This window comes from Lathamus discolor, chromosome 22 (genome assembly GCF_037157495.1).
Source record: "Lathamus discolor isolate bLatDis1 chromosome 22, bLatDis1.hap1, whole genome shotgun sequence".
NCBI classification, from domain to species: Eukaryota; Metazoa; Chordata; class Aves; order Psittaciformes; family Psittacidae; genus Lathamus; species Lathamus discolor.
In genome coordinates, this window is record NC_088905.1 from 3916035 (window position 1) to 3930814 (window position 14780).

The 14780-nt window shown below is 43.5% G+C and overlaps 1 protein-coding gene across 7 annotated transcripts in view; it reads left to right on the forward strand.

The window, feature by feature from the left end:
* The window catches only part of EBF2 (EBF transcription factor 2), a 118184-nt gene extending 103685 nt beyond the window's left edge, over positions 1-14499 (forward strand). The window contains exons 11-14 of one of the 7 annotated variants that reach the window (XR_010608133.1): positions 1203-1388; positions 2178-2345; positions 10597-11260; positions 11358-14499. Coding sequence is in view for 6 of the 7 variants with exons in the window: in XM_065659278.1 (XP_065515350.1) it covers positions 1203-1388; positions 2178-2345; positions 2531-2637 (461 nt within the window). In the remaining variant the exon portion in view is untranslated. The other 6 variants (XM_065659283.1, XM_065659281.1, XM_065659278.1 and 3 more) reach the window with 6 other exon arrangements.
* The last annotated feature ends 281 nt before the right edge of the window (positions 14500-14780 follow it).

The following is a 14780-nucleotide window of genomic DNA, read 5'->3' on the forward strand; positions in this document are numbered from 1 at the left end:
GCCCCCCCTGCTCCCCACACCAGCTTCGTTGTTGTTGTATCGCTGTTTTCATAGAATACAAGGACAGCAAAACTGTTAAATAGGTGGGAAATTTCCTGTTTTTCTTTTTAAGGCTGCTTTGGTGGTGTTACCTTAATGTTAACTTGTAGATGTTGTGTGATAAATATCATCGATAGTTAGGAAAACGTGCCCTGAAGTAATTAAATTAAATCAGCGGTAACGCATCATGGGAGCAACACAAACTCGGGTGTTCTCTGACTCCTGAATATTTGGACTTTTAGCACTTGATTCCGGTTACACGCAGTCTGTGGCTGACTGCAGGAGCAGGGCAGCGTTTAACACTCCACAGCAGTCAACCCATGGCAGAGGAAGTTGATATTACATATGTTGTGTTAAAAGTCATCACACAGATAATTCTGCTGCTTCTCTTAATAAGGTCTTACCAGCCCTGAATTAAAACTTCATAATATAAATGGGCAGAAAGCACCTGGCTAGATGTCTAAATGGTAACCCCATTTAAAGTAGGTATTGTATTCTGTCTTTCTAATGAAAGCTTTTCCATGAAAAAAGGCCATTTGCAGCTGTAATAATAGCCTTGTACGTTAATGCTGATGGCCGTGGTGTTGGTCAGGGCTCCTTTTGGAGAAAAAAAAGGCTAAATTTTGATTCTCAAATACCTGTGATTCTTTTTACAGACAAAAAATGGTTTTATTTATCCAGTTTATTCTTTCCCCCGAGTATCTATGGGTACTGTATATAATACATATAGAAAAAGCATAGAGTCAAGCTGCAAACTAGATCTGGGTTGTAATTTCCCCTTCCTAATGTACTTGCTTTATTTGTGATTCATTAATAATTTGAGAAGTATAATCTCCCCCCTAAAACAATAGAAAATCCCCATCCCTGATGGATTCTACCTCAGAAAGAGCAGCACACACGCTGCGTTGCAGGGCTTAGAACAGATTTCAGACTTTATTCAAACCAACCGTGATTAGAAAAATACACATCAGCTCACTGCGGAAAGTCGGTTTCCCACCTTGTTTTAACAAACACTTAATATTGCTTAACTTGAAAGCACGTGCAGAAACACCCCTGAATTTAATGGTATTTCCTTACATGTTTTAATGACTCTGGCTGTAAGTCAGTCATTTACTTAAGCAGGAAATACACAGGAGAAAGTTCTGCAATGTGTTCTCTTCCAGGTTACATTCGCAATACGAGCAGCATCTCACCCCGAGGTTACTCCTCCAGTTCCACACCTCAACAGTCCAATTACAGCACTTCCAGCAACAGCATGAACGGCTACAGCAACGTCCCCATGTCCAACCTGGGCGTCCCCGGCTCGCCCGGCTTCATCAACGGCTCTCCCACAGGATCCCCCTATGGCTGTACGTGCTTTGCTCCTCTTACATTTGATTCTTGCTCCTGCTTAGCTTCATTTACCACGTCGGGAAATGGAGCAAGTGATGTCTTTCAAGAGAAGTACTCAGGATTTAGTGAAACCTTTGTGAAAGGTTCTGATTTTTGTTCTGGTGCTTTTTGGTATGGGGTTCCCATTTTTCAAGAACAGAGGAATACTGAATCAGTCCTGCTTGTGTTTCCTTCATTTTTATCCTTATACAGATTCCAAAGTGGCAAAGGCCACAGTGAGAAAAAAGATAACAGTTTGCAACTTAATTCAGACTGAGCAAGTAGCCATCACTTCTAGCACAGGCTACTCCGAGTTCTATGTAAAAGCCACTCTAAAAGAATTTGTATGTGTAAGAACTGCATTATCAATCCGAGAGCTGAATTGTGGATTAAATTTCCTGTGAAACTGTGTTACTGTCATAACCAGAAATATAACAACAGTGGGATTCAGTTCTGGAATTCAGTATTGTTCCACTTGTAGTTACTCGTTTTACCATTAGCAAGTCACTGTTCCTTTCATGCTTTGGTTTTTCTCTGACAAGAATGTGTATTTCATGCATATATATATATACACACACATATAAACTAATGAACAGTTAACCAGCTATTTACTGAGCTATTACGTATTTACCTACACTGTAGCTCAGAGTGAGACTGAGATCTTCTTGTAGAAATAAAATGGATAAAAAGAAGGGAGACATCTTAAGCAGCTTTACCAAACTTCTGTGCCTGTATTTCTAATAAGGGTTCACCTTTCTCTGTCGCAGTAATGTCTTCAAGTCCGACCGTTGGCTCCTCCAGCACTTCTTCCATCCTTCCATTCTCCTCTTCCGTCTTCCCTGCTGTCAAACAGAAGAGTGCCTTTGCTCCTGTCATCAGACCCCAAGGGTCTCCTTCTCCTGCCTGCTCTAGTGGCAATGGAAATGGGTTTAGAGGTAAGAAATGTACAATTAATATTCAGCCTGCACATGTAAAGCACACAGTGTTAGTCTGGGTAAACACAGGAATCATCTGAATACCATTACACGCCTATTACAGGGCTGAGTAGTGGAAATCTGACCCAATCCAACTGGATTAAAGCGATGCTCTGAGCTTTGTCTATTTGGTTTTAAAACAATAGGGGACAGACACTCATTTAGACCAAGAAGGATTTGCCCCACGCTGCTTTCCAGTACCAGATCTTTGGTGAGGAACAACTTCTCCTCCTTAGGCTTCAGGGACTTGTAAAACGAGTGTCTGCCCTGCAGAGTTACCGCACAGCCCTGTATGTAACGGCCCATGGCTCGAAACCTGCTGCAAGGTTTAGGCGCATACCGGGAATTGAGCCCTATAGTACATTTACAGCCTTTTTAAAGGTGATCTGCAAAACAAATGTGAGTATTAAGATAAGAATGGAAACCTGTACTAAATTATTTCTTTTAACAGGCTGTTGGGGGGAGGTGTGCGACACTTAAATATGCTCCAAGTCTCCATAAAAACAGCCTTTATAGGGCCTGGGAAGTCATCTGGCTCCTTCAGACTTCACTAGAGATAGCCCAGAAAACATAACTCTGGGAATTCAGCCATGCCAAGAGCCAGTGGTAATTCCAAAACGAGCCCCACAAACTGCACCTGTTGATTTGGGTGCATTATAAATCCTTAGCTGGGCCCCAGGGATGCACAGAGTGTGATTATTTGATGCAATAAGGAAATTCTAAGCGTGGCGAACAAAAACAATGACACTTTTAAAAGCAAACTTACGGAACTGTGAAGCAGCTTCCTCCCCTGCCCCAGTGGCAGGAAGCTGCTTCTCCGAGATCATCTTCCTCTTTGTGAAAGATGGTGATGGGAAATGGGATTTCTTTTCTGCTGTTTAAAGAAGATGACAAAGGAGTTGAAGTAACTTTGTTCACTCTATGTACAGAAGTTTTGTTGGCCCAACAGTTGTCACTGTTCATCTAAACTGTTTAGGTATGGGTTTTGTTTTGGTAAATTAATTTTGGTGCCTAAAGAGTCATCATCAGTGCCTGGTCTGATTTAGTGAAACATTTACCTAGGAAGGGGATCAGCTTAACAATAGTTTGCTTGTTTAGCTTAAACCAGTGGGACAGTGCTCTAATCTAAAGCCAAATCAGTCTGTTTAGAACAGATGTAAGTCTGCTTTAATGTTAGGCTTGCCTAACTGCTGCGCTGGGAAGGCCTCATTGTTATGAAGTTACCTAAGGCAATGCCAACCCCGAATCAGTTCAGTGAGAAAATCACTGTCAGGGAGACAGAAATAAACACAGATTAAAAACCCCACTGACTTTTAAGTTAATACTTTTCCTTAACTTACCGCGTCCGTCCTGGCTGCTCAAGATTCCTTTTTAATCCTTTTGTGAACAGGTAAAGTGTTAGAGGGCTTCGTGTTTACATCATATTTTCTCCAATCTATAAATTGGTAATCAATAAATGATTTTAAAAATAGAACTTTGAAGTTTAACATAAAAGCTCAAACCTCAAAATCCTGTCCTCACATCCATGCATCTCTGCTGACAAAAAGTCCACTCCCGAGGGGTTCAAGACTAATGGATCAGTTAAGGTTGTGATTATTCACTGAAATAGCTTAGGCATATACAGATGCAGAGACTTGGACATGGATAAACCCATACAAAGTTATTGACCATATCCCTTTCTTTGTGGGATACTTCCTGTACATCAGCGGCCTGATACATAAATACAATAATATGCTGTTATTTAAGTAAGTTTTCAGCACACACAGCACACCAGGACCTGTCAGACTGCAACAACAAGCAACAACAGATGACTCCCAGCAAAGGTAGCAGTTGCTTTGCAGAATAGATCCCGTCTGCCCACGTTTGCCATGCCAGCTTTTTGTAACTATTGAACGGTTTCAGCCATAGATGCAAATTCTCCTTTCCAACCGAAATATTTAAATTGATGCAAGCTGGGGAGCACATGCTTTGGAAAGGATCCAGCTACACACAGCCTGATATCCAAATTAACGTTCCCACAGTGCTGACAGACAGATGTGGCCAGAAAGTCAACAGGAGGGTCCCAAAGAGGCTGCTTGAGTGGACTTACTGGGCTGCAGCAATGGGAGGCTGTTAATCCCCTCGGCTATGCCATTGCCTGGTACTGTAAGCTAAGAATAGATGAGCTGGTAATGTAATTTATTTACTTATATCTCAGATTTCAGCATCAGTAAATACTGATGAAGATAGAGTACCAAAAGTGCAGAGCAAGCAGTAAGTAGATGCAGGCTCCTTCCCAAAGCATTCCAGGCGCAAGTGGTTTGATATTACCTCCATTTCCCCACCCTCCATAATTTAGGGCAAAATCTCTGCAATGGGGATTTCCTTACCCCAGTGTAATGTTTGCAACGCAGTTTAGCTGCGTCTTTTGTTCAAAGGCAAAAGCTTCCTGGTGACAGAGTCTCCATCCTACTTACAACATCCTGTTGCAATGAAAACATTAGAACTGCTACCCACACCTCAGGGCATGCCACTCACAAGCAGCAGTGAAAACCTAGAATACAACTTCCACATACATTAACCAAGAAGTGTTTAAGCCTGAGTCAAAACTGGTTTAAACAGAAGTAGCTGTACATGTACAAGCTTCATCCTCAGACTGGCATTCCTGTTATTCCAGGAAATTTACTGCTGGAAATTTTTCTTCCAAAAATGTATTTTGGGAGGAAGGTCTTGGTGATGCTTAAAAGCTGCTGGAGACAGTAGGACAGCTGCGAGGGAATATCCTGTAACTCAAAAGTATTGGCTAAGCATGAAGCCTGTCTATCTGCTTGGCTTTGGGCTGCGCAACGCAGCCGAGACATGTGAGATACCCTCAGATAACCCCCTGTGCCATGTGTTCCTGCTTACCTCTCTCACCTGCCATCTGCTATCCATTCCTACAGTGCAACAGGACGTTATAGGTAGAGAACAAGCAGCAATCCATACTGGACACCACTCACTTCTATATGCTCTCCAAATTGAGCACAGGTGATCCTGATCACAACACTTGCGTGCTCTGTTCATGTCATATGTCAAGGCAGTTTAGAAAAGGCACTGGATAGGATGTGACATGATGCAACACGGCATGCTAGGTACACAAATGCCCAATCAACTCATCTCAGATGGAAGGCAGCTGATGCGAAAAGCAAGCAAATTGGAAACTGCTGGAACAGCATGGACTGCTGCGTGCCCAGATTCCCTTTGGCCAGCTCAGCACATCTCAACATGAAAATGCAAGCTCAGTTACAAGGAATAGCAGGCAAGCCCCAGAAGGTCAGATCTTCCATTAACTGTCAGGATCCTGGCCAGTCCAAAGGTATCAAAGTCTGATACCCTCAGAAACAGTTTAGCAAAGGGGACACCTGGACTGTTTCCTAAAGAGATACAGGTATTATTAAGAGGCTGTGCAAACAGGTAAAGAGAGAAATAGTTGCTCTGAAAAGCTTGGAAGGGCTGGGATTCCCGTGACCTGGCTTGCTCACACAACACAATGGTTCCTGAGTGGTTCCGGTGCAGAGCCTGATCTGCTGCTCTGTGTTGGAGCCCAGCTCCACTCAACAACTAAATATACTCTTAACTCTTAAAATAACTCTTACCAGAGAATCTAACCAGGTAAAAATAACAGGGCCACTTCCACGCTAGGAACGTGCAAGCAGTATGCTTCTGCCTGAATCAGAATGATTCCAGAGCCAAGACAGTGATTTAATTATGCCAAAGGCAGCAAATGCTGTGTACATGATGTCAATAGATATGAGAAATATGTATCTGCCATCTGATTAAATCCAATAGAGTGGAAGATCAAGTACAGTTTTCTCCCCAGTTTATTGGCAGAGATGTAAGCAGCACAGCCTGCTCCAAAATAAAAACCTTAAGAGCTATTTAAATCTTCTTGCTAACACTTAACTGAACAAAAATATCTCCTGTTACTATTAATTACTTGTCTTTCATTTGATGGGATGTTAATTTTGGTAGCTCTTCATATGTCACAGAGCTATTTGAGCTAGACAAGAGCTCCATTTTTAATAGGAAAAAACAAAAATCTGCCTTTTTTAATGGAAGAAAATATTCAGGACTGTTGGGTGTACCCCCCAAAAAAGGAGGATATTGGGCAAGATTCACTACTGACATCGTGGAGATGAAAACTTAGCTGCTTTCTAGTCTAACTGGAAGAACAGCTAGTTGCAGAGTGGCTTTTACATTCCTGTGTGCTTTGGTAATTAAACTAATGCATGTGTAACACTGCAAACACGTATTTTGATTTTAAGGGTGTTCCTAATTAGCTTGAACTAAATCACAGTGGTTGCTGAGGCAGCCTTTAGTGCTTACAGTTTAGCACCATGGTGAGGCAGTAACTACATCAACACAACTCCACAGGTGAGACCAAGGTGACTTCTCCACCTCTGAGCTATCAATGGTTTTATCTAGATTGTTTGAAAACATCTTACATAAAATATGGCTTAACCTGCTTGTTGTCTAAGAGAGACAAACCCACTGTTCATAAATATCTGACCTGCTTGTGGTTAGAGACGGTGAGTGGGTGAACGCCGATCTTCAATCTTCCATCCAGATACAGATGCATTGCTGCAAAAAAAGTGGTAATTTCCTGGAGGAAAAAAGTAAATTCTTTAGGAAAAACTCAGAGCTTTTGGCTACTTTTTAGTGTTTCAGTTGGAACCACCCTGGACAGGAGCTGGAATTTAGTTCACTTTCATTCCAGTATAAAGGATGATGGTGCCCTTCAGCAGAGCCCACTGCTGGTTGTCTGCTCCATGGAGGCCACCTGGGGTTTCCTCTGGAAATCCTTTCTTTATCATTTTCAGTTCCTTAGTTACTTAATAATAAACGATGATAATAAGCAGGTGCATGGTCTTAATGGTGACAGTAAGTCTGCACATTTTCTAGTGGTCACGGTGCTGGATTCAGCAGGATGGTGAAGTCTGTGGGCAGAGGCTGCAGCTTTTATTAGACCAACAGCTTGGTGGCTTGCAAAGTGCAGCCCTCCCCTTGCCTACAGCCAGCTCACGCGTGGAGATGTTTCTGGTGTTGCAGGGTAGGAGCACTCAGTTAAGATGCTCAGAGTGGCACCGCTGGAGCACTTTGTTCACCAAACAGCTGTAGAACTGTAAGACTGGAGTTTGCTGGAAACCTAGTGCCAAAAGAGGAAAAACAAATGAGAAAGCAGTGCTTTTGATGTAACTGACTGTAAATTAAATGCTCAGCACCCATCTTTCTCCTCTAGAAAGCAGAGTTTTAAACCAGGTCAGTATTTAGGCCCCAACAAAGCACCGAAGAACTAGATCAGTGTGTGCGCACACGTGTATGTGTGTACATGTGTCCAGTGCTTACCAAGCAGCTCTTTGAATTGGAGAGTTCTTTTGCACTACAGAGCAAGGCAGCAGTTTCAGGGGCTACTTGTAAACACCAGGCCGGTGATGGTTATTAATTACAGCCATTAAAGGTGCCCATCACCAGAGCATCTGGGTGCTATCCACGTTGGATTATTTATTTATAAAAAAATTCTCCAACCCTGTGACAATTTTAATGAAGTGTTTCAGTTGATAATTGCAAGCTGTCAAGGTTAATACAATAAGGCTCATCTCTAATTCTTTTTCCATTTCCCTCCAAGAGAAAAAAAAGACCCTCTGGGATAATGACTGTGGTTTCTATATTCCCAACTCATCAGGGAGTGTCCTGCATTGAACCACCTTTATTGAAAAGTTACATCGATTCAATATATAGTAATACAGGCAAAAATAATTACAGCTTTGCTAGCAGTGTAAGACCTTAATCCAAACCTCACAAACATTCAATAAAAAGCGATACAGGCTGGGAATAGGCTTTTGACAGTGCAGCCCCAAAGGGGACTGGAGGTGGGGTGGAAATGGGCAGATGAGGGTATGTAAAAAGAGAGAGAACCACAGAGCAAAGCCGCTCAGATGAGCTGGGGAAAGCCAGGTGCGAATTCCAGCCAATATTCCTCACCCTCCTTGTTCTTTGTTGCTGAAGGAGGTGAAGTTGCAACCTTAGGATGAAATGCCAGTGAAACAATTACCCTTTGCTTGTCCTTTCTGTGTCAGGGTAGAGTTTTACCTGAATTTGCCCAGTGGCAGGTTCCATCCCTACAACTTCTGAGCAGTGCCTCTGCTCCGGAGCACTTGCAGCCTGCAGGGCTGGGAGAGCTAAAATAAGGAGAGGAAAGCAAGGAGTGGAAAGTAGGGACGTGCTGTTTGCTCAGGAGGAGGAAGGGAGGCAAAAGAGGGGTCGCCAGAACCCCCTGTAGGGGTTGTAACACACTCTCCTGCTTGCAGAGACAGTGCTGCTGTTGCTGTCACTAGCTTGAGTCCAGGACTGCTGCAGAACAGAATGTTCCAGTTACACAGTAAAACTGGACTTGCATTACTTGTAAGGAACTTCCCAAAATGATGCCTCTACGAGTGCTCTTCAAATACTTTTGAAGAGACACGGCACAGACTCAGACCTGATCTCCGCTTTGATCTGCTGGAAGAGGTTTTCCTTGCTTAAAAGAAATGAAAATCATGCTGTTAACAAGAGTATCAGAAAAACCATTTGTGTCAATGCGTGCTCCCCTCAGGAGCAGCCCCTGCCTGGCTGGAATTAATCTGTGTTCCCCGTACCAGGGTCTGCTGCCTCTGCACAGACAATCTGATTGCCCAGACAGTCTGACTCTGGCTGTTCCAGAAGGGAAGGTGGCCACAGGCACCACCTCTGGAGCTGCTCCTGTGTTTGCTGTAGCAAAGGAGCAGCCAGGTTACCCTGGAGACACGGTTTCAATCCTTTGAGCTCACCTGGATGATTTTGCCCGACGCAGATGAGGCAGAGCTCACACAGATACACACTGGATACCTGCGTGTGGGGGGACACTTACTCTGCTTCCAGCCCAGTGGAATCCAGACGAGGGCATCAGTCCAAGACTTAAGCCGAGTTTTCTTTCCTAGAGGACAGAAAGGGAGGCTTGTGGTTAATAAACAGGGAGAGGGCTCCAGTGCCAGGCCAAACACTACCATTAGGATCATGGTTTAGTCTGGGGAGGAGGAGCTTGCTCCTTGGTGGTAGCAGAATATCTCTCTCCTAACGCACCCCCTGAAGCAGGCATTCAGATCTTTACCTGCTGTAGTTAGGGTTAGGTAAATGACCCGCTTGGAAATAAGTTTGAAAATCAATAGGAGATTCCTAAGCAAGCAGAAGTCAGTGTTTGACTGGAGGGGCTTTGGTTTCACTTTCTCTTTCAGGGAGCCGCCAGAACTGGCCGGGACTCCAGCCCTCCTCACTTACAAACTATGGAAATATTTCTTTTCCCATTGTGTTAAATCCCAGCCCATGGCCCCAGTTGTTTAAAAGCACAGCCCCAGTAAGAGTCGTGGTAGCGGAGGAGCTTGCCCCAAGCGCTTTTTTAACCACCGCAAACACAAGGGTGAAATCAGTTCCCACAGGACAGGGCTTTAAACACATGAATAATCCCACAAATTTCAGTGAACATAAATCTGTGCAGGATTAGGCCCTTGCACTGCGTCGAGGCCCCTTTGAAAATATGACTCACTCATTTGTTATATAAATACATATAAACTCCGCTTACCCCTCAGGCCCTCTGGGAACAGCACCAGTTCCAGGCAGATTCCATCGTTGCTGGTGTCAGTTATGAAGGATCCAGCTGCAATTAGAGGCAGGGAGAGTGACTAATAAATAATTTCCATAAGCCCAGTGTTCTGGGAATGTGCCAGGGAGGAACGGCAGTGGGTCAGGCGTGGGGTGAACAGGGTGAGAAACAGGCTGCTCCGATAGTTCCACTGGATAGTATCCCTGGTGAGGCCCCATAAGCAGCATGTGGGCCCATTGCCACTTGCTTCCTCATCTTCCCTCCCTCCCTCCCAACATAACCCTTCTGCACACAGGCTTTGTGGGAAGTGAAACCCAGAACTGAGCAGGGTCCTGAGGAGCGGTTTGGAGCGTTCAACCTAGGATAGCATGGGAAGTCTGAAGTTCTGAGGGTGGTTCTGAGCAATGTCCATCTCCAAGGATCCCTCAGGAGATGAGCACCCAAAAATGGGCTTGCATTTCCAGAAACTGGCCTGCTGAAGGCTGAATTGATTTATCCATTCATCAACTGAAGGGCTCGAATGTATTTTGTTCCTTACCAATTTGCCAGACTTTCATCTTTGTCACTTTTCTCTTTCAGCCATGACTGGCCTTGTCGTTCCCCCGATGTAAGGAAGAGGCAGTTTTGCTCCCCTCCCTCTTCCCTTTTTTCCTCTTTTTTGTTTTCCTGTTTCTTTTACAGCACAAAACTACTTATTGTGATGGACCACTAAAAGAAAATAATAGCACTACAAGCTCTTTTTTGGGGGAAAGCCAGGCCCAGGAGAGACAAAAAGGAACATTTTTTATGGACTGGACAAGACAGAAGTTGCATCTTTTACCTGTTTCATATTTGTGACACAACCACGTCAACTCCTAAACCATTGCGAAGGAAGCATCAGCCACGAGCCGGGATGAGCAACAGTTGCCCGAATGGAATCCGAAATGCAAAAAGTCTTTCCTGACAGCCGTGAAACCTTCCTGAGATTTGTAAACTATGAAAAGGAGAAAGAAATTGGCAAAAATGATTCAAGCTTGATATTTTGGATACAATTTGTTTTACTTTGTAGGGGAAAAAAGTTGAAGTTTCTATTTTCTACGGAGCCTTTCAGATATCGATTTAGTTTATGCAGAAAAAAAAAAAAAAACAATTCAACCAAACAGGGTACCAGCATGAAAGAATTTCTAGGACAAACAAACTGCCGTGAATGATGGAACTTTGGTGTATGTGTGTATTTGCTCATAGTTTAACCTCTTTAAAAAATGTAAGATGTTTTACAATTATTTAAATAAATAAACTTGTAACTTATTGTATGTAGAGGTAGAAATTAAACCCTTTTTTGGATTTTTTTTTTCCTCCAGTTGTACAATGAAGAAAAATGATGCAAAAATGTAGTGATAAGTTTGAGATATATTATTACCGCTGCGATTGCTCCTCCCTGGTCCCTCCGACTGACTCCATGTGCAAGGATGTACAGAATTCCTTCTGATTAACAAAACCGTCAGGAACTTTTACATCCCTTGTGGTCTCCAGGTTGCTGGTTCATGTATGAATTTGCATCCTTCTCGTTTTTCCCCCCTTCCAGTTTTGGTTTCAATTCAAATATTCAGGTACTAAGATTAACTGCTAAGTCTCAAAGACCCTCCTGGCAAAGGAATGGCCCAGAGGGATCTGAATGGATCAGATTTGTCATGAGGTACTGAGTGTGTTTTATATATTTAATGTATGAGGGAGAGGGTTCTGCAACATCCTGTTCTTCCATGTAGTTAGAACACCTTAAGTTCAGTTATACTCCATATTAAGGGTGCATTTATAAGGGTAAATATGTATTGGAATAATTTATGCACTTTTATCCTGAGTCGTTACAAATGGTAAGTATTTTCCATTTATATACTGAAGTTCATAGAAGTAATCGATTGCTTTGAATTTTTATGCATTTTAGAGTAAAAAGAAACAGTTTTGTTCTCCTCCTCTCCTGAAATTGGAAGGTGAGAACAAGGCTGTTAAAAGCCCATCACTTGTCACCTGACCAAACCAGAGACCATTGAGAGAATTTGATTGTTGGAAAGATGCTTTTAAAGGAAAAAAAATCAGGCACTCAACTTACACCCCGCTAAAAGACACAAAATTCCTACCTGCATGAATAGTTGTTCCTATGGTAACACCTTTATGTTAATAAATAAACCCTTCATATATGGCCCCTGAAACTGTCCTTGTCCATGTGCCCAGTAGTTTTATCGATGGGTAAGTAAAATAATATTCCTGGTGATCCTGATGTGTGGGAAATAATGTTCAGTGCTGGACCTGGGATGGCGAAGAGCGGGGACAAGGCTGAGAGCTTGGAGCCTGCTTGGAGCAGCAGTAGAGTTGGAAGCTCCCCTCTAGACCTGTGGTTCACATCTGGCCACAGAGATAAGTGACAAGATGCTGGGGGGTGGGATGGGACCCACACACCCACATGGCATGGACAGGACTTGGGTGCAGGGATGTGTTGTGCCAATGCGTAACATCAGCCCCTTGAGTAGAGCATCTCCATTTTCACCATGGAGGCATGGTTCAGCTCACGGGAGAAAGGTATTTAGCATATGTGAAGATGTACAGGGTGCTTCTTAAGCAGAACTCGGCACAGACTGGGGAGACAGTGGAACTGGATCCCTCCTTGTCATCCTTACCCACTGTGAGGTCCTGGCCAGGGCTTCATTAGGTGCCTCTTCAGCGCTACTGTATTTAGTTTCTACAAGGTGGAGGAGGTTTCTGTCTTCTAAAACTCAAGGCCCAATTTGTCCTATCAGCAAAAATCCAATTAGAAGCAACTTCAAATAGAGATGTGGTGGGAATAATGTGGTTTTAAGAAGCATGAATATAGTTAGTCAAGGCTTTACAGTCCCTGAAAGCACCTGCATTCCAGAGAAGGTGAAATAAAGTAACTCACCGTTAACTGTGGCTGCAAGGTCACACCATGCTAACCTGGGCATTGCCATTCAGAGCAAGACATAACAGAATACCAAGGAAAGTTTTCCATGCATTCCTAGGTGCTGATGTCCCAGCCAGGCCGAGTGGGACGGCCAGAGTCACGTTTGGAGTTCTGCACACACAGGTAAAAAAACAGGTTGAGGATTATTAGAGTTGGGAGTGAAACCTCCATAAATGTCAGTCAATACCATTCTGAGTATTCATGGACCAGGCTCATTTCTGATGTCTCAGCTCCCTCCCTCCCATTCTGACCTGCCAGAAAACCCCAAACAGCTCCAAAGCATCAGGAGGGGGGCGGATCTCCCCCCCCCTGCTCTGTACAGGCCACTTCTGAAACGTTATTTCTCGTCTTATACTCAAAATTCTATGCCCAGCAAATACTCCAGGTAGGAATTTCCGGCTCCTGCGCTGGAGAGCGGCAGGAGCTCCCTTAAATCCTCCCACAGCTTTTAGCAAGATTCAGAAACTCCGTCAGGAAGGTTTTAAATGTAAAAAATGGAACATTTCCTGAAAAAAGCCATTCTGGTAATTCCCACCTTCTTTTTTCCCATTGCTTAGTGAGCACAGGCCCTTAGCAAAGCTCACTGGTGTCTTGGGGAGAACCAGGGCAAACCCAACAGGAAAGGGATGGTTCCGAACCCCGCAGCATCCCCTTCACACTGGAGTTGCTTCTTTTGGCTCCATCCAGTTGCTCAGGTGGGGGAATCATGCACCCAAACACAAGAGGAAACCTCCCCAGAAAGCTACGTCGAGTGCAGGAGGAGAAACCACTGTGTCTGCCTGTGTAAGTGTGGGAAAGAGCTTTGGTTTGACCCAAGCCAAATGAAAACCATTCAACACAGCAGTGATTTAGAACATGGATTTGGCTCATGCATGGAAATCACCGTACCTGAGCTGAGTGTAGAACTTCCTGGTAGCTTTACAAGGAAAACTGTGTGTAAATAACTCCAATCAGAAATCCTTGGCCATGGAAGAAGGACTTTAGCAGTGGCAAAGCACCCAACAAAAAGGAAAAGTAATGTAAAAATCGATGTGTAAGGGTTTTCTTCAAGTGTAATAAGCAAATCCATCCTCTTTTAGTTATTGCTGTTCAATATTTCCTAACAGCTTTCCTTTTTGCCACTAGAGAAATGAAAGTGTTGCGATAGGTAACTACAAATTACATCCTACCTTTGGAAGAGTATGTTTTGTTTCATTATTTATCTTGGTATCGCATCTTACTCTCCCTCTTCCTTTGCACACCTCCAATATGCATGGTTTCGAAAGACCATTTTTGCCCTTCTGTAAATTAAGGCCTCATTTTCCCCCTCCTGTATAGTTTTGGGGTTGGTTTGGGGTTGGCTGGGCATTCTGTTGGGGTTTTGCTTTGTCAGTTATCCACGGTCTGAAGTTGCTATGCACAGAGCTTTTGTAAAGATAGCTTTTTTGGTTTACTGTTTCTAATGGTCCTACTTATGGAAGCCTCTTGTTTGTAAAATGAAAATGTTCTGCTGGAAACTTGAAATTATCCCGACAAGAAATAAAATTTTTGTACTGTAAACAAGGGGGGAATTCTCTTCATTTCAGAGCATTCCTGGGGCTTTATCCTTGATCCTCTTTGTGTCTTGGTACAGCAATAACACTTTACAAAAGGGTTGCTTTAGTGACATGGTTTAGTGGTGGACTTGGCAGGCCTGGGGTAAGGGTTGGACTTAACTTGACCTTAAAGGTCTTTTCCAACCCCGTTGTTTCTAGGATTCTATGCACTACATGACTGTTTTTCAAACCAAACCTCCGTGTGGAAGTGTTCCCCACCCCAGTTTGGTAGAGCC